This window comes from Rhinichthys klamathensis, unplaced genomic scaffold, assembly GCF_029890125.1.
Source record: "Rhinichthys klamathensis goyatoka isolate OS25496 unplaced genomic scaffold, OSU_Roscu_1.1 h1tg000009l_1, whole genome shotgun sequence".
Classification (NCBI taxonomy): domain Eukaryota; kingdom Metazoa; phylum Chordata; class Actinopteri; order Cypriniformes; family Leuciscidae; genus Rhinichthys; species Rhinichthys klamathensis.
The window spans coordinates 2,078,872-2,100,000 of record NW_026606562.1 but is presented as its reverse complement, the minus strand read 5'-3'; the positions used below and the strand labels follow the sequence as shown (position 1 = coordinate 2,100,000).

General features: G+C 36.2%; 1 protein-coding gene across 2 annotated transcripts in view; it reads right to left on the bottom strand.

Moving 5' to 3' along the window:
- Nucleotides 1-21,129, bottom strand: part of slit1b (slit homolog 1b (Drosophila)) — a 54,498-nt gene that overhangs the window by 22,120 nt on the left and 11,249 nt on the right. For both annotated transcript variants that reach the window (XM_056260557.1, XM_056260558.1), the window contains exons 5-14: nt 14,117-14,188; nt 13,921-13,992; nt 13,724-13,795; nt 13,452-13,615; nt 9,157-9,301; nt 7,109-7,180; nt 6,695-6,766; nt 1,705-1,776; nt 1,364-1,507; nt 1,120-1,283 (exon numbers count right to left, since the gene is read on the bottom strand). In XM_056260557.1, the coding sequence (XP_056116532.1) occupies nt 1,120-1,283; nt 1,364-1,507; nt 1,705-1,776; nt 6,695-6,766; nt 7,109-7,180; nt 9,157-9,301; nt 13,452-13,615; nt 13,724-13,795; nt 13,921-13,992; nt 14,117-14,188 (1,049 nt within the window). The remainder of the gene's footprint in view (nt 1-1,119; nt 1,284-1,363; nt 1,508-1,704; nt 1,777-6,694; nt 6,767-7,108; nt 7,181-9,156; nt 9,302-13,451; nt 13,616-13,723; nt 13,796-13,920; nt 13,993-14,116; nt 14,189-21,129) is intronic.

The window sequence follows — 21,129 nt, the reverse complement described above, 5'->3', positions numbered from 1 at the left end:
CACTCAATTGATTTGTTCAAAAACATTACAAAACACCAGTATTGTGTGTCCCACCCCTTTTTGGAGCCACAAGATAGTATCTTGAGCCACGAGTTTCTATCTTGAGGCCATGAGATACTATCTTGAGGCCACGAGTTACTATCTTGAGGCCACGAGTTACTATCTTGAGGCCAAGAGTTACTATCTTGAGGCCAAGAGTTACTATCTCGAGGCCAAGAGTTACTATCTTGAGGCCAAGAGTTACTATCTTGAGGCCAAGAGTTACTATCTTGAGCCATGAGTTACTATCTTGAGGCCACGAGTTACTATCTTGAGGCCATGAGTTACTATCTTGAGCCATGAGTTACTATCTTGAGGCCACGAGTTACTATCTTGAGGCCACGAGTTATTATCTTGAGGCCACGAGTTACTATCTTGAGGCCACGAGATACTATCTTGAGGTCAAGAGTTACTATCTTGAGCCATGAGTTACTATCTTGAGGCCACGAGTTACTATCTTGAGGCCATGAGTTACTATCTTGAGGCAACGAGTTACTATCTTGAGGCCACGAGTTACTATCTTGAGGCCACGAGTTACTATCTTGAGGCCACGAGTTACTATCTTGAGGCCAAGAGTTACTATCTTGAGGCCAAGAGTTACTATCTTGAGCCACGAGATAGTATCTTGAGGCCACGAGTTACTATCTTGAGGCCACAAATTACTATCTTGAGGCCACGAGTTACTATCTTGAGGCCACGAGTTACTATCTTGAGGCCACGAGTTACTATCTTGAGCCACGAGATAGTATCTTGAGGCCACGAGTTACTATCTTGAGGCCACAAATTACTATCTTGAGGCCACGAGTTACTATCTTGAGGCCACGAGTTACTATCTTGAGGCCACGAGTTACTATCTTGAGGCCACAAGATACTATCTTGAGGCCACGAGATACTATCTTGAGGCCACGAGTTACTATCTTGAGGCCACGAGTTACTATCTTGAGGCCACGAGTTACTATCTTGAGGCCACGAGACAGTTACATTTTTTTTTTTGACAAAGTGGGACTAGGGGGGCTCCGTAATAAATGAATGTAAATGTACAAAATAATGTATGAATAATTGTGTGTTTGTGTATTCTACCCGAACAGCGGAACTTCTTGCTCTTGATCTGACTGATGCGTTTGTTGGCGAGCCGTCGAGGACTGGAGCATCGTGCGCCGCTGGTCTCAATCGGATTGGACCGCAAAAAGTCCGCCAGCCACTTTAAACCACAGTCACAGACGAACGGGTTCTGAGCTAAGTGACTGAAAAGAAAGCGAACAATAAAACCTCTTGACTATACAGCATGTGCTTATTTCAATGTTCATTATATAACGTCTCTTACAGAGTCTGGATGGATTTCAGAGGAGTAAATGTGCCTTTGGCTAGAGTCTGGATCTTATTGTCGTACAGGGACAAAAGAGATAAGTTCTCAAGGTCCTGGAAAACGTTGACACGAACACAGTGGATTTTATTGGCATTTAACAGTCTGAAAGAAAGAAAGAAAGAAAGAAAGAAAAACAGACACCTAAAACATTACAATGACAATCTGGATGAAGGTGTTTCAGTGTGCTGCCTTATTCACGGCCCATTAAGCAGCGCCGTTATGACATTTTTCATGTGGGTGGTAATTTTGCATTGACATAAGCATCAGAGGTGATCTACATCATGCTTTTCAGTACTTACAGTAACTCTAATGCACTCAATCCGTCAAAAACCCCCCGAGGCAGATCTGTAATCTTATTTCCATAAAGAACCCTGTGAAGCAAAACAAGAACACGAGATACAATGGTGCTGATGGTGTCATTTGAAAACAGATGCAAGGTTCAGATGCAAGGTTATACATACATTTAAATACTGCCACAAACACAAAAGGTCTGCACAAAGCCCTATTAGGTTAAACAAGATTTTTGCATTTTCTGATTTTTATGCCTGTGTGAAATTTGCTGCAAAGTCAAAAGAGTCTCAATGATATTCTGGTATATGACTTCCTCCTTCAATATAAGCAACTTCAGATCCATGACTGAATCATTCTAATGTATTGAATCTTTTTAATGAATCAGCTGAACTGGTTCACAAAACCAGTCAGAGCGATCCGATTCGCAAATTAGACTGAATCCGTCAAAGCGGTTCTCAAGTCATAAATATGAACGACAACATGTATGGTGTATGACATCAAAGTACTATGAAAGCGTTTCGAAAGCACACAGAGCCAGTCGCTCTCATGATACTTTAATGTCAGACTTGAGGCCACGAGTTACTATCTTGAACGCCACAAGATACTATCTTGAGGCCACGAGTTACTATCTTGAGGCCACGAGTTACTATCTTGAGGCCACGAGTTACTATCTTGAGGCCACGAGTTACTATCTTGAGGCCACGAGTTACTATCTTGAGGCCACGAGTTACTATCTTGAGGCCACGAGATACTATCTTGAGGCCACGAGATACTATCTTGAGGCCACGAGTTACTATCTTGAGCCACGAGTTACTATCTTGAGGCCACAAGTTACTATCTTGAGGCCACGAGATAGTATCTTGAGGCCACGAGTTACTATCTTGAGGCCACGAGTTACCATCTTGAGGCCACGAGATAGTATCTTGAGGCCACGAGATAGTATCTTGAAGCCACGAGTTACTATCTTGAGGCCACGAGTTACCATCTTGAGGCCACGAGATAGTATCTTGAGGCCACGAGTTACTGTCTTGAGGCCACGAGTTACCATCTTGAGGCCACGAGTTAGTATCTTGAGGCCACGAGATAGTATCTTGAGGCCACGAGTTACTATCCTGAGGCCACGAGATACTATCTTGAGGCCACGAGATAGTATCTTGAGGCCACGAGTTACTATCTTGAGGCCACGAGTTACCATCTTGAGGCCACGAGATAGTATCTTGAGGCCACGAGATAGTATCTTGAAGCCACGAGTTACTATCTTGAGGCCACGAGATACTATCTTGAGGCCACGAGTTACCATCTTGAGGCCACGAGATAGTATCTTGAAGCCACGAGTTACTGTCTTGAGGCCACGAGTTACCATCTTGAGGCCACGAGTTACCATCTTGAGGCCACGAGTTAATATCTTGAGGCCACGAGATAGTATCTTGAGGCCACGAGATAGTATCTTGAAGCCACGAGTTACTATCTTGAGGCCACGAGTTAGTATCTTGAGGCCACGAGATAGTATCTTGAGGCCACGAGATAGTATCTTGAAGCCACGAGTTACTAACTTGAGGCCACGAGATACTATCTTGAGGCCACGAGTTACCATCTTGAGGCCACGAGATAGTATCTTGAGGCCACGAGATAGTATCTTGAGGCCACGAGTTACTATCTTGAGGCCACGAGTTAACATCTTGAGGCCACGAGATAGTATCTTGAGGCCACGAGATAGTATCTTGAAGCCACGAGTTACTATCTTGAGGCCACGAGATACTATCTTGAGGCCACGAGTTACCATCTTGAGGCCACGAGATAGTATCTTGAAGCCACGAGTTACTGTCTTGAGGCCACGAGTTACCATCTTGAGGCCACGAGTTACCATCTTGAGGCCACGAGTTAATATCTTGAGGCCACGAGATAGTATCTTGAGGCCACGAGATAGTATCTTGAAGCCACGAGTTACTATCTTGAGGCCACGAGTTACTATCTTGAGGCCACGAGATAGTATCTTGAGGCCACGAGTTACTATCTTGAGGCCACGAGATAGTATCTTGAAGCCACGAGTTACTATCTTGAGGCCACGAGTTACTATCTTGAGGCCACGAGATACTATCTTGAGCCACGAGTTACTATCTTGAGGCCACGAGTTACTATCTTGAGGATAGTATTGTGGATTTGTCTGTGCAGCGCCACTTCAAGTCGAACACACCTAATGACTTACAGAATCAAATCTTTTGGACAGGTATGACTTGTAATGGCTTGGATTAACAACTCACGAGTCCTTGGACCAAGAACCGATTTGTGAATGAATCGTTCCGAATCGAATGAATCGAACTGATTCACTGAAAAAATATGACTCAATAGAACAGTTCATTCATGAATTGCTGAATGAATGAATGAATGAATGAATGAATGAATGAATGAATGAATGAATGAACGAATGAATGAATGAACGAATGAATGAATGAATGAACGAATGAATGAATGAATGAGGTTCACAAAACCAATCTGAACGATTAATTCACAAAGAAAAACAAACAAACAAATAATTTAGTCATAATAATGAGTCAGATTAACAACTCACCAATTCTTTGAACCGAAACGGTTCAATCAGACTGAGTTGTGAACCAGTTCAAATGACTAATTGAAAAGGTCTGACTCAACAGAACGATACATTCATGAGTTGGACATTAAATACTTAAATATGTAAATAAATAAATGTTAACAATCTGTGCCTAATTTTAGATTTGACTTCCTCTGATTCATGAATGAATCATTCTAATGTATCAAATCTTTTTACTGAATGAACTGCTAAATCATTTTTTGAACCGTTCACTGAAATGAACTGTTCGGAAGAGACGATTAGAAGAAACGAATCAGACTAACTGGATCTAAATGACTAAACGCAAGTCTACGAGATTATATTGCCCAATTTATTAAAGTTATTTCAAGTTAAAGTTTAGTTGATTTCTTAGAAAAGTCACTCACACAGAACATGGCAGACATGTACAGTACATTAAGAATCTGTCTTCCACTGAGCTGAATCGCATGCATCCTCCTCACTCAGTCGAATCATATCAGGCATATATGCTGGAGGCTAGACAAACATTCATATAATTACACAAACCACACACTCTCTACATCAGACCCCTGGTGAGATGTTCCCAAAACACGCTTACATAGGGCGCTTCGTGCAACATGATGCATAATTCAACAGAACTAATGCAGAACTAATAAGCTCGCACACATGAACATGTTGAAATATACATAGCAGTCATATGCAGATTAAATGATTATATACATGAGTGCTGTGTAATGTACACCCCACAAAGGCGTTTTTTGAATAAATGGATATGTAATTCTCAAAACAATCATGTAAACACCGCCGAGCCAATTAATTAAGCAAATAATAATGAAAATTTGCATTTAGGATTATAAATTAAAATGTTTATGTGTGAAGTGTAGCGTAGCATACAGTCAGGATAATGAACTATATTACTTTGCAGAACATTTGTTTATTGTCATTTTAATTATTAATACATTAAATTATTTATTCATACTGGTGTTACTGCCGGTTTATGAAGGCTTTCCAATCCTTAAAAAAATGATGGTTGAAAATGAAATTTCCTGCTTTGGAAAAAAAAAGAAAGATTTGCTCCAAACGCTGTTGCCACTTTAGTGTGAATCTCTTCTTGTAGGTCAGTGTTGTGTAATAACACATTACCAGTAATGTTCACATTAACATTTTTGTTGCAGAATGTTATTGTACAGTATGATGTCTATGGGCTTTATGAGCCTCTGCAGCAATGGCTTTATGGGTTTACGATCAGAGCTTAGACTTGGTCATTTCATGTACCTCCATTTTCTGATTCTTTCTGTTAAAAGCACACCAATTTTCGAGTTTTTTGGATCATTTTCTTGTCAGGTCTATTTCTAGCTCTGCTTCTGCTTTCTGACATACAACTTGTTTGAATAACATGTGGATTTAAACATAGTGAAACACCTGGACTGCTAAAACTATCCATTATATTATATTATATTATATTATATTATATTATATTATATTATATTATATTATATTATATTATATTATATTATATTATATTATTGCAACCTTGCTGCACCATTTTGTACCCTCTGAAGACCGACTCAGGTACAAAGCATTGATAATGAAGATAAGACAGATTTAAGTTTAGCGAGATTTCGCAGTTGAAAGAAACTATTCTTCACAACTGAACTCTTTCAAACTTTAACTCTGTGTCAAAAATAAAACCCAGATTCTTGACATAACTATGCAGAATAGATGACAGAGGTCCTAGGCTCATATATTATTTACACGGCTACTAGGGCCAAAATTGATCATTTCTGTCTTTTTCTCATTTAACTGGAGAAAGTTATTATTCATCCAGCATTTTAGGTCTTTTAGACATTCAAAAGTGATTTAACAGAGATATCATCACCAGACTTTAGAGGCAAATACATCTGGGTATCATCAGCACACACAAAAAAAGATACGAAATACTATATTTTAAACAAAATTAAACCAAGAGGAAGCACATATAATGAAAATAACACTTGTCCCAAAATAGAGCCCTGAGGGACCCCACAGATAATAGAAGCTGCTGATGACGAGAGGATTCTATTTCTAACAGAAAAGGTTCTATTTTACAGACGAATCAGCGTAGGGCAGTTTATAACTACGCTTGGTCTGACAGTATCCATGAGCTTGACAAACACTTTGAGGGGAAGCACATCACTAGACTAGGAAGTGTAATCATATTTACATTTAAAATCATTCAAATCAGAATAACTGTTTATCAAATCATAAAATATTATATATTTTACATATTTGTATAAAAAAAAGAAAATTTCATGACATTATGCATGACGTGTAAATGTTTTTTTTTTTTTTACTGAATTGTTTAACAGGATTTTCATCCCTCTATTGTCAGGCATGTAAACACATAAAACAGACACAATACAAAAGTGACAGAATTATAAATGTACACTTACAGTGAGTTGAGTGAGCGCAGGCCTTGAAACGCATCGGGGGCTATTTCAGATATTTGGTTATTACTCAAATCACTGTGGAGTAAAAGACAGAATTATGAAATATACGAAATGTAATGGCTGTTATTAATGGAGGAAACAAACCTCTGTTTCATAAAATCCTAAAGTAATAAACAAACACCGTTAAGTTGTTTTGATTGATACTGTGAAGCAGCTTTGATACAATCTGTATTGTGAAAAGCGCTATATAAATATATTTGACTATTTGACTTGACTAAAGGAATTTATTCCATTATTCAAATACATGTTGTGAAAAAACTGCACGCACAGTGATTCTTGTAAATGTCTGTGAACTGTAATAAAGCTTGTTTGTGTTAAAGCTTATTCTGTAGTTAGTTTCTATCGCTGATCACTCACATTCTGCGCAGTCTCTTGTAGGAGGCAAACGCTCCTGGAGGAACAGACTTTATACCGTTCTGCTCTAATCGTCTGAAAGAGAGAAAAGCAGAGAACTGGTCAAGTGGATGCAGAGGCTTTACAGTTCAGCACTATTACAACTAGTGTCCTCGTGGTTTCCTTATTACCATGGATATGTCCTGTGAAGGGCACGACCTTTAGCACTGGTCAATGTCAAAAACACACACCCAATGATCGATCGCACCCATGCGGGTCAAGAAAGGTTAAATCCCACCAGACGTGAAGCTAAAGTGTCCAGATATATTGGCATATTGCATAATGAAAATGTATGTATGAGTTTGTAATAGTATATATAATTAATTACATTACAAAATTGAATTCAAATATCATTTAATAAAACAAATTGTTCTGGCTCTAAAATCTGATGCGGTAATGCATTACGAGTAACATGCATTAAGTAATCAGATTACTTTTTTTAGTAAAGTAACCCGTTACCTTACACGTAAATGTACACATTAGTATTTGAGTTACTTTTTTTGAAAGTAATGCACAATACTTCAGTTTAATTAGTTTGTTTAAACATTTTTTAAAGTACTGAATTCTCTCTTTTCTCCATAATGTAAATAATGCAATTAGTTACTTTTTTAGGGAGTAACGCAATATTGGATTGCATTACTTTTAAAAGTAGCCAAACTCTCCACAAAACTGGAACTCTACACTTGAGAAAAAGAAGTGCACTTCATTTCATTGAATATAAAATGTACATGTACTTCAAATATTAAACGTATATTTAAAAAAACTGTTGTGGATAATATAATATTAATGAAATAAAAGGCCATAATTGTACCTTCACAACTGTTTCTTAACCATAGACAGAGTGTGTGTGTATATATATATACTATATAACTTATAACAAAGTGTTATAAAACTCTTTGCGATATATAATCCATTCAGAATTTGACGAAAACTTGTGTTTTGCAGCATTACGCAAGGCAATGGTTATTTGTTATTCGAACTGGCTGCCATGCCAAATCACACATACAGTATATGCTTGATTTTCTGTTCAAATTATAGCAGTTTGTGAACGTTGCCACTTCAATAACAAATCATTTATCAAGAGTGTGTGTGCTGGGATGTGCAGGTTATTGATAGGCGACACATTTCATGATATTCTATTTAAATGTGTTTTTAAGAAAGAAGCGCATCTCTATCCTTACCCTGGATTTGGTTCATCATCCGCCTATGTTCTTCTTAACACACTTTTAAAAAGTGAACTTTGTGATAATGTCAAATGTTTACTTTAAATTTTAAAAACAGTCTGTTTTAATAATCTTTTGTTGTGCTTTAAAGAAGTACACTTATTTTGAAGTATTGACTTACATACTAAAGTACATGTAAAGTATTGATTACTAATTAAGTAACTTTATAGCACACTATATTTAAAACCAAGTACTTATTTCAGATTACATTTAAAGTTAATACATTTTAAATTATATACTAAACTTCATCATTACAAATATATACATGACATACAAGTATCAATAGAAATTGCATTGAAGTATAGTTTACCATAAATGACTGTCAGTACATTTTAACCATAATTCAAAGGCAATAGAAGTAATTATGAAATTACATATAAAGATTGCATTTAATATCAATTTAAATACATTTTCATTTAATTGCAATTAACATGCAATTAAGTGTCAAAAACATTACATTACTGCCGTAATAAGTACTCTTTTAAAAAGTATGCTGGATTTTTTTGTAACTATGTAATTATTTAGTGAGCACTGCTTAATAAAAGTAATAAGCCACTTAAGGCATAATGGATTTTACCATTAATTAAGTAACATTTTCTGCACTTCTCTTCGCGTGCCCTTTAACCTTGGGAAAACTGGCACAGCCTCTCATGGCTCATAAATTTAATCTCAATCAATGCATCCTACACATTTTTATCTGCCCCAGACAGAAAAATAATTGAAACCCAACAGGCTTCATCTCTATCCTTAAGAAACGTCTTAAATATTCCTAGTAAATAAATCACTCACATCTCAGTCATACTTTCAGGCATGTTGGCTGGAATCGCCGTGAGACCTTTTCCTCTACAATCCACAATATTGTTACTGCAAGTGCACATTGGGGGACAGGATCCAGACGCCAGGCCACAGGGCTGAGGACTGGAATCAAAAATACCTCAGGAAGAGAAGGAAACATTATATATATTAGTCTTAAACACACAATTGATCGGTTTAACGTTGATGTCAGTCTGGGAGTTTCTTCGATTTGGGGCACTTTTGGTGTGTTTTTTTATGTAACATCATGTTTCTAAACCAAAAAGTGGGTAACACTTTACAATAAGCGTCCATTGTATAATGCATTAACTAACTTTAACTAACAATCAATGTACATTATTAATCTTTGTTAACATTAGTTAATAAAAATACAACTTTTCATTGTTCATGTTATACAACTTTTATTTTGAATTATGTATTAGTAAATGCTGAAATGAACATTAACTAAGACTAATAAATGCTCAAGAAGTATTTTCCATTGTTATTTAACAAACTAATACTAACGTTAACAAATTAAACCTCATTGTAAAGTGTTACCAATTGGAAGTGATTTCTATGAAAGCTTGTTTCCGCCACAGAATGAAAAATAAAAAAGGTAATTGCGACTTTTTATCTCACAATTCTGACTTTTTATCTCACAATTGCGAGATATAAAGTCAGAATTGCGAGATATAAAGTCAGAATTGCGTGATATAAAATCGCAATTGCGTGTTATAAAGTCAGAATTGCGAGATATAAAGTCAGAATTGCGTGATATAAAATCGCAATTGCATGATATAAAGTCAGAATTGTGTGTTATAAAGTCAGAATTGCGTGATATAAAATCGCAATTGCATGATATAAAGTCAGAATTGCGAGATATAAAGTCAGAATTGCGAGATATGAAGTCAGAATTGCGTGATATAAAGTCAGAATTGCGAGATATGAAGTCAGAATTGCGAGATATGAAGTCAGAATTGCGAGATATGAAGTCAGAATTGCGAGATATAAAGTCAGAATTGCGAGATATGAAGTCAGAATTGCGTGATATAAAGTCAGAATTGCGAGATATGAAGTCAGAATTGCGAGATATGAAGTCAGAATCGCGAGATATGAAGTCAGAATTGCGTGATATAAAGTCAGAATTGCGTGATATAAAGTCAGAATTGCGAGATATAAAGTCAGAATTGTGAGATATGAAGTCAGAATTGCGAGATATGAAGTCAGAATTGCGAGATATGAAGTCAGAATTGCGTGATATAAAGTCAGAATTGCGAGATATGAAGTCAGAATTGCGTGATATAAAGTCAGAATTGCGAGATATAAAGTCAGAATTGCATGATATAAAGTCAGAATTGCGAGATTTAAAGTCAGAATTGCGAGATATGAAGTCAGAATTGCGTGATATAAAGTCAGAATTGCGAGATATGAAGTCAGAATTGCGAGATATGAAGTCAGAATTGCGAGATATAAAGTCGCAATTGCGTGTTGTAAAGTCAGAATTGTGAGATATAAACTATTCTGAGGGGAAAAAAGTTAGTCTTTTATTTTTCCTTATTGGCCTGATAACTCGCAATTACGAGTTTACACTCACCTAAAGGATTATTAGGAACACCTGTTCAATTTCTCATTAATGCAATTATCTAATCAACCAATCACTTGGCAGTTGCTTCAATGCATTTAGGGGTGTGGTCCTGGTCAAGACAATCTCCTGAACTCCAAACTGAATGTCAGAATGGGAAAGAAAGGTATTTTAAGCAATTTTGAGCGTGGCATGGTTGTTGGTGCCAGACGGGCCGGTCTGAGTATTTCACAATCTGCTCAGTTACTCGGATTTTCACGCTCAACCATTTCTAGGGTTTACAAAGAATGGTGTGAAAAGGGAAAAACATCCAGTATGCGGCAGTCCTGTGGGCGAAAATGCCTTGTTGATGCTAGAGGTCAGAGGAGAATGGGCCGACTGATTCAAGCTGATAGAAGAGCAACTTTGACTGAAATAACCACTCATTACAACCGAGGTATGCAGCAAAGCATTTGTGAAGCCACAACACGCACAACCTTGAGGCGGATGGGCTACAACAGCAGAAGACCCCACCGGCTACCACTCATCTCCACTACAAATAGGAAAAAGAGGCTACAATTTGCAAGAGCTCACCAAAATTGGACAGTTGAAGACTGGAAAAATGTTGCCTGGTCTGATGAGTCTCGATTTCTGTTGAGACATTCAGATGGTAGAGTCAGAATTTGGCGTAAACAGAATGAGAACATGGATCCATCATGCCTTGTTACCACTGTGCAGGCTGGTGGTGGTGGTGTAATGGTGTGGGGGGTGTTTTCTTGGCACACTTTAGGCCCCTTAGTGCCAATTGGGCATCGTTTAAATGCCACGGCCTACCTGAGCATTGTTTCTGACCATGTCCATCCCTTTATGGCCACCATGTACTGTACCCATCCTCTGATGGCTACTTCCAGCAGGATAATGCACCATGTCACAAAGCTCGAATCATTTCAAATTGGTTTCTTGAACATGACAATGAGTTCACTGAACTAAAATGGCCCCCACAGTCACCAGATCTCAACCCAATAGAGCATCTTTGGGATGTGGTGGAACGGGAGCTTCGTGCCCTGGATGTGCATCCCACAAATCTCCATCAACTGCAAGATGCTATCCTATCAATATGGTCCAACATTTCTAAAGAATGCTTTCAGCACCTTGTTGAATCAATGCCACGTAGAATTAAGGCAGTTCTGAAGGCGAAAGGGGGTCAAACACAGTATTAGTATGGTGTTCCTAATAATCCTTTAGGTGAGTGTATATCTCACAATTCTGAGAAAAGATCTCAGAATTTCGAGATATAAACTCGCAATTATGTGTTATAAAGTCAGAATTGTGAGATGTAACCTCGCAATTGTGAGAAAAAAAGGCAGAATTGGGAGATAAAAAGTCGCAATTCGGTCTTTTTTTCTCGCAATTGCGACTATTTCTCATAATTGCGACTTTATTTCTCAGAATTGCAACTTTATTTCTCAGAATTGCGACTTTATTTCTCAGAATTGCGACTTTATTTCTCAGAATTGCAACTTTATTTCTCAGAATTGCGACTTTATATCTCGCAATTGCGACTTTATTTCTCAGAATTGCGACTTTATTTCTCACAATTCTGACTTCATATCTCGCAAATGTGAGATAAAAAGTCGCAATTATTTTTTTTATTTTTTTTTATTCAGTGGTGGAAACAAGCTTCCATAGATTTCCATGCAAATGCTAGTGGTGGAAAGGACATTTTGGGAATGAACTAGCTGGAATATTTGTCTCGCTAAGACTAAGTAGTCAGCCATTTGTTAGCATAAAATTGTCAGCATTTTATTTATAAAAAATACAAGAAATTACATAATTATATTTGGTGAATTTCTTGTATATATCCAATTACAGCATGATTACAAATAATTAAACAAGTAACACTTGAAAATAATTTCCTAGAGCAAAATTGATTGTTGATGTGGAAATTACACCACAAAATGACATAACAGTTTTGGTGAAATTCTTTTATAAAATTACAGCTTGATCAGAAATAATGCACAATAAAAATATCCGAGAGTAAACAAGTAACACAAACACTTGAAAATAATAGCAAAATTGATGGTGGTTGTGAAAATGATGCCACAAATTAGGGACAGTCATAATTTGAGTAAAAACAAAATATATAGTTTTCACATAATAAGTTTTGAAATGGTTTATGATTGTTTAGCACTTTGTTAAGATTATAGTAGTAAAAAATGAATAATATACACAATCTAACATTGAAAGTCTGAGGTTGGAACAACAAAAAACAAACAGTTATGATAAAAAAGTCTCCAAGACTGTAAAAAAAAAACAGTTTCTGCCTTATATTTTTAAGAACAATATTTAAACAATATGCAACTTAAATTGCAATAACCTGACTTAATTTTTTTTTGTTGAAATCTTCTTAACTTATTTTAATGAGTTAAAGCAATGTAAAAACATATGTTGTCATAACTTATTGATCATTTATATTTTTTACAGTGAAGATACTGTTAATATGACCATAATACTATATATTAATGGAATATATATATTAACTTTTGGATATTAATACAATATCCGAAAGTAAAAAGTAAAAATCTTGAAGAAAATTTTATTTTATAAAGCTTTTAGTTTAAAATTAAATGTATTAAAATTAATTTAATAAAAGTTTTTAGTTTTGAAAAAACTAACCCCTGGAAGGTAAATGTTGCATGAACAGCTGAAAAGAGGAGGAGTCCAGATTTACCAGAGCACGTGAAGTCCTTCTTCTGCAGTTCGGCCAGGTTGAGTCCGTGAAGGTTGGGTGGCGAACTGCACTGTGTGTAAAGTCCCAGCGCTGGTCTCTGTCTGAGCCACTGAGACAACCACGACAAGTGACAGTCACACCGCAGACTGTTCGAATGCAGGCGGCTGAGGAAACAACGGTTGATAACGGCTGAATCAGTGATATTAGTCTGAACATCATTATTATAACTACCAATACTTTGGATGTGAGAAAATAAAAAGGTCTGGACTCACAAGGTGCGTAACTTGGGCATGTGGTTGAAGCTGGAAATGGGGATGGTGCTGATATTGTTGTTGTTCAGTGTGCTATGGAGGAGAACCAAAGAAAAAACAGGTTATATATAATCCATACACACTGTATGTATACTTTACAAACAATAAACTGCATTAACTCATTTACTTTCTCTACAACACAAAGGGTCAGTACATACAGGACCTCCAGGACTCTCATGGCCCGAAACGCCCCATCCTCGATGCAGCTGATGTGGTTCTTATCCAGCTGTCTGAGAGCAACACAAGGGCACACAAAACATGTTGATGAGTGAAAGGTTCAATTGATATAATGTTATTGGGAAAATTTAAAAGAAGCATGTGTAGATAATGAAAGTTGTGTGCACTTTAACTCACAAGTTCTTGATGTCGGTGGCTCCTCTAAATGCTCTTCTTGGTATCATCTGGATGGCATTCTCACTGAAGTCCCTAATTAAAAGAGTTTGTGAAATAATACCGTTAAAGTAACCAATATTTATTCATGCAAAATACAACTGAAGTGCAAGTTTATGTTAGAAAACATCACTAACAACAACAGCATAACCAAAATTCAACTTTTACTGCTTTTTCACAAACATTTTTAACTATGTTTGACTTTCAGATCAGCTGTCTCAGATTTTCCTTATACAGACCCTAAAAAATATAGACAAATATGACATCCAGAAAGTGTATCGCACTACACACTTAAAGTTGGGGTTTAAGCCCCGTTGCATCTTATAGTTCATCCAAAAATAAAAATTATCATTGTTTAATACTGCCTTTCACATGCTATCGAAATGATCATAAATACGAGTTCCTTTATTTTCATGACCTATTCCTTGATAGCATATATCAGATAAATCTTGGCAAATCTGAGCACAGTTTGAGACTTTCTCGAGATGTAACAGCTGTTTCGTTATGACTTTTAACTATAAAAAATAAAGCCTCTCTAGCTGAGAAATAAAGTGAGCATGACACAATCTCACTGCTGTGGATTTGAAATGGTTTTGAAAATTATATATATTTCATATCTAGTCATGCTCAGTGCTGTTCTGCAGACTGTCTAGGCCAGGGAAATTGGCATTTAATAAAAGAACATCTGGATTCCTAAATGTCATTTCATCTGTTTTCTCTCCATGTGAAAGCCATCAGTGACCTTTTCCTAATGCATGTGATTTTTGCTGCAATTGCAAACTGTTGTTAAGTTCCCCGCAATTGGTTCAAGCTACAGTCATCATTTGATGAAAGCCTTTCATGGTCCTTCAGGACGAACAAAGCCTTCTGCACATTAAAGCTCATTTTCTTAGTTTAAAGAGTAAAATGCAGTAAAAAGCTAAAAGCTAACAGAAGATGCTGAGCATTAGCTGTATTATTAGCGCTGTTTGGTAAAGCAGTATTTCCAGTAGAGGTCAGGCCACTTAACAACAACAAACCAAACACACAATCAGAAATCTGTAATGGAGTGGGAAATTCAGTGTGAAGGAACGAGAAATTGCGTATATATATTTACTCTTTCCCCGCCATTGGTGGAATCTTGCGTCTTTCCATGTTTTCACTGTTTTACGGTGAGGGGCGCAATTACACAACTTATGAAAGAGTACAGAGTCAAAAAACACTCAATAAAGCATTAAGCATTGCTTATGCACGTTGTAGTCTTTGGGGAAAAAAAGTGATTTTCTCAGCTTTTTGTTTAAAAATGTTTTTTATATGAAAATAAAATATGAAATATGAAAATATATCTTTTTTTTATGAAACTTACCCACATTCAAGTGTTGATTAAAAAAAATAATGCATGAAAGTAATGATCAAAAATGCTAGCGGTGGCATGTCAACTTTTAAAAAAAACGCTGACGGGGAAAGAGTTCAACTTTAAGGAGATTTTAATCAATATAGAAGAATATTTTAACTTGAATATCATGCAAATAGTACTAAATAAAGCATTAAGCATTACTTATGTGCATTGCAAATACACGTTGTAGTCTTGGGGGAGGGGGGAAAGAGATTTTCTCAGCTTTTTGTTTAAAAATGTTGCTTTTTTTAAATGAAACTTACCCACATTCAAGTGTTGATTAAAACAAAAAAATGCATGAAAGTTTTTTTGTGAAAATTATCAAAAATGCTAGCGGTGACATGTCAACTTTTTTTTTTTAAAAACGCTGACGGGAAAAGAGTTAAACTTTAAGGAGATTTTAATCAATATAGCAGAATATTTTAACTTCATGAATATCATGCAAATAGTACTAAAGAGTCAGGTTTTTATTCGTAATAAATTAAAAATAAACAAAACCTTCAGCTGTCTAACTCTGAAATGAATGTGGATCTAGAAAGGCGTGTGTCCAATTTCTCGTATTTTTCAGTGCAAATATGGTCAAAGAGGTATTTTTCTCCTGACATTACAGAAATCGCTCATTTAAGTTGTCTTTGATCATTTTTCTAATAATGTAGTTACTAGTTTTCATTTTAAAAGGCAGTTTGTACCATCAATCCTGGAATGTATATATGGGTCAAAATTATTATAATTTAATGCATTACACTGGTAATTTAATTTTCTCCATTTTCCATTAATATAATATACTGTATGTAATAATGTAATGTAAATATCATGATTGTGTTAATATAATATAAATACTATAAAATATTCATAAAAATTGTATTTTACACCTTAAAATGTTGTTTATTATAAAATAAATAAAGGTTTATTTTTTTACAAGTGCACCAAATTAAATTTGGTCATATTTGACCCACATATGCACTTTATGGTACGTCAGTTGTATATGCGTTCCAGGGTTAATTAAACTCATTTGTCATTGTCACTCATGTTAATGTAAGCAATGTTTTCTGCTCCAGAGAGCAACCAATTTCATTGACCTGTGAAGGCTGTCCACTAGTTACAGGTCCACTCAGAGAAACATTTGAGAAAAAGACCCCAGTAATCTCATGTGTCAAAACACCAAAGTAAGAGATATCGGTATAAACTCATACATTCCTCAGGAGATTCAGGAATTAAGCTGCTTCGCATTCTCACTGTAAGTCTCAATTGAGCTATCAAATCTTCCCCTGAGTTAGATTAGTGTTCAGTTGAGTTCAACTGTTTGAGTAAAATGCTAATGTTTTCTAAATGTTGTTTCTATAGTCTCAAGGAACTCATCTGACTTAAAAAAAACATGTTAAATGAGCTAATCTTAATCGAAATCACTTAATATTATGTGGTATAATGTTGATTACCACAAAAATGTTTATTTCCACTCATTTTCTTTTTAAAAGCTAGAATCTGACACTTAGAAAGGAAATGAATGACGCCAATCTGTTAACATAAAAAAAAAACTCACTGTTTAAATAAGTAGCAAAACCAAAAAAGCGCAGATGGGAGTGGAAAGTTCAGCGTAGGATCTAATGTAATCTTTAGTAAATCCTGACAGCAGTTTTTTTAATGCCAAAAGGGTTTGCGCTAGAGAAAGCTGTTAGTAGTTGTTGTCGTTGTCGTTTGCGCTTAACTATTGAACCCTGAATATACACACGACTCAAACGCAAGGCGGCAGCAAAAGTATCATGATAATGCAATGCAGCTTTCCATTATTTACGTGTAACACAGCCAATTCTGTATCGCATCAGAGTGATTCAAACATATTCTGACACTCATATCCATCCTTGAAAAATGAAGAAAAACCAGCAAAAACCTCTGGGAAGAATAACCTCTCAGTGGGGTTTCCCGGTAACCGCCTTTAATCAAAGCTGTTTACCAAGGATGTTCAGTTTGCGGTTTAAACCTGGCTTACATCCAGAAGTGAAGGCAAACATTACGGATAGTAAGACTGCTCAACCTCGGCAAATATTACACTCCAGATCTTTTGTTTGAAAGCCCTTGACAGAGGGTAAGACGACGAGGACAATAGAGGCCTGAGAGGGAAAGATGAGCAACAAATTGTGGGATCTAAGAGACTGCGACTAGCCACACTGGTTTTCTTTTGTTAGTCCTTGTCTTTCTTACACTTGTCTTTCTGTGTCTGACGCACTGTTTACTGAGGGATATTAAATGTTAGCAAAGGCCAAACTCATTCATCAGAGCTCAAAGACAGCGAAGAAACAGTAAACAGAGAGAAAATGTCTTAGCATGAGAATGAATTTGTACCCATCATTGCATCTTTTAAATTGTTACATATTTTGTATGTGAAATTAAACATTTCTCATTCTTTAAATTTTTTGTGTTAGCTTATGTATCGTAATAGCATAGTGATATTCAACATACAAGAGCATTTTAGGAGCATCGATCAAACTGAACCCTGCTTCACATTCCAACCTTGGGTATGCATTAATTTTCAATAATTCAATAGACCGTCATCCTCACGTCACCATTGCGCTACAACTAGGCAAATGTCTAACTTAAGCACATCTGGTGTGACCGGCCAGTGAACTGCAAGAAGTCGTTCACTGAGGCATTATTGCTTAATTTTTCAAGAATTTTTCTGTGAAATGGCCACGTTTATTGGCCATTTTGTAACAATGTAGAAAAATCATTCAACGTAATGACTCCTTTAAGACCAACAAAATTGATAGCAAGCAACACAGATCTTTGTCTGCTGATGACGCGCAAAACGCCTCTTTGATAATGTCACGCTAATATAACATTCACTGCTAGCACTACAAAACACTATATGCATTTAAATATCACCTAACGAGCTGCTCGCAGATTAGCATGTTGCTAAGCTAACAATGAGATACTCTAATAAACAGCATCATAAACACACAGCACACAAAACTCAAACTCTTATTTACAAACGATGTGCTGTTTGTGATGCTGATTTTGGCTAAAACTAAATATCAATTCCCTCAATTTCCAAAGAAGTGCACTTAATTGTATTGAATGAGCACCTGTACTTTACTACAAATCTTAACAGTACATTAAAAAAAAAAAGATAATACAATAGTAATGAAATAAAAGGCCGCTTAACTTTGGTGACACATTTTGTAGTGCACTTATTATGCTTTAACTTATAAAAATAAAAACGATATGTACGTAAATAAAACAAAGGTTATTGGAGAATGTTTTACAAGAAATTCTACTTCAGAATTTCTATGCATTTACTTGCCGTTTCTCTGTAAATGTTCGTGAAATTTACTTGCAATTTGTGAGTGAAAATTGTTTCTACACCAAATGTTTTTCAGTGCACTTCTAGTGTCTTATAAAGTGCTCTTGATGGGCAGCTCTCTAGGTTTTGAAACGCAGCACTTCACGCCACGGTATCCTGTCAAATTAAGACAATTCCTGAGGTGGAAGAGACAGGAATGACATGAAGAATAATTAGTTTTTTCTTTTCATCGTCATTGGTTCGAAACATAAACACTCTCAGATAAGTTCACACCCGGTTAACACAAATTAAAATTTTGCCACCCTCAGTGACAGGATTGAGGAAAAAATCTACATATTAATTTGAAACGAATCATAATTAGCCATCACCCCTGTTATTTCCTCTCTTAAGTAACTGTAGTAATTAATTGTGCGTGGAGAAAGCCAGCATGGTGCCAATTAGTAATGAATCTTTGAGTATTAGGAGACTATTACTTGTTTTAATGAACTAGATCTTGCTTTGTTTTAGTGCACTCCACAAAATGTCCAAACATGGAACGAGAAATGCAAAAAAATTTATTTCTATCATGACCCATATTATCATAAATCAATATTCCTGAGGTTTACCATACAGAGCGTCTCCGAAGGAAAAATACGTTATGAATTTCATTTATAATAGTAGACATCGTTCCCTAAAGGCATGTGTGGGAGGATGGGGGTGTTCTCGGGCAGATTGACTGAACGCGCCACATCCATATGGTAACTCTCTAATGAGGCAACGTGTGAAATGGCATGAACAAACAACCAAATAACAAGCAAACACAGCTGTCTCTCACTATTTGTTCACACCCATTATGCCTCTTTCTGTCCTCCCACACATTCCTACATATTTCCCTTTTTGACCCACTGGCTCTGACTTTTCCAACTGAATCTTTATTCAACAACGGAAACTCTTCACCCAACCACAGCTAACTAACCTAAGCTCGTGTCGAGAGGTGAAGTCGCTATACAAAGAGTTTTTATTTTACATCTCAAAGTGTTTTGGTGCAAATGAATTGGTAGAAGCTAGCCGAATTAACCAGATTATTGTTATATTTCAAATACAATAGAATTAGGAAATTGCATACAGAGATACATATAATTTGCAAGTGTTTGAACTCATCACATTCAAGAGTATTCTTTTAAAGTATATTATATCTGTAACAAGTACTCTTTTTAAAAGTACTAAAGGGTAGTTTTTTCACAAGGGTTGATTCCAATTGAGTTTGACATTAACATGTTAGCTAAGCTAACAATGGGATACGCTAATAGCATAATAAATGCATAGCACATAAAAACATTGGGTAAACCGTCTTTTTGACCCACTGCCCCTGAGAGTGAAGACTTTACCAACTGTATCTATATTAAAATATAAAAACTCTTCGCCTGTGTGGTGCTTATCAACAAAAGACTAAGAAGATTGTGTCTAAACTATATCGTAGTCTGATGGAGAACTTGAAAAACACTACATTCTATGTAAAAGCAAAATGGGAATGTGAACTAAAGGTTGTCCTCACGGAGGAGGAATGGTATCAAACATGTTGTCTACTCCAGACCTCCACTAATTCCCAACAGTGGAGAGAATTTAATTGGAAGTGTTTTATGAGGTTTTTTATCACTCCTTATCTGAAGGGCAAACAACTTGGGATACCTCAAGACTGTTGGAGGGACTGTGGTAGTACAGACGCAAACCACGCTCATATCTTCTGGACATGTCCGAAAATTCAACCATTTTGGACTATCGTTAACAATACTTTACAGAAGGTGCTGGGGTACAATATCCCAAAGGAATGTAAAGTTATGTTTCTCGGAAACATCAAAGGAAGTGTGCGGAAGGAGGACCTGTATTTGTCCAAAATTTGATTATCCGCGGCCCGAAAGGCTATCACTAGACTTTGGCTCAAATCGAACATCCCAGATCTACAGCAATGGACAAGTTTAATTCAAAGCATTTTTATAATGGAAAAATTAACCTACACTATAAGGTTAAGAGAATCATCATTTAAAGAAAAATGGAGAAAGTGGACCCATTTTCTGACCCTGGAAACTGCATAACTTTTCTGCCCAATACAATACTGTATACTGGGTGTTAACTTTGTGAGATTCTACGGATTGGGCTTCTGGTAAACTTGCGTAAAAGGTGGTAGAACTATTGTAAATATAAGGTTTATTGATCAGTGATTCCGATGTTTACAACTACTTATTTTTGTTTCAATTGTACTAGGTAACTCCTCCTTGGCCTCCTTTGATTTTGTTTAATGTATGTTTCTCTTTTTTCTTGTCCTTT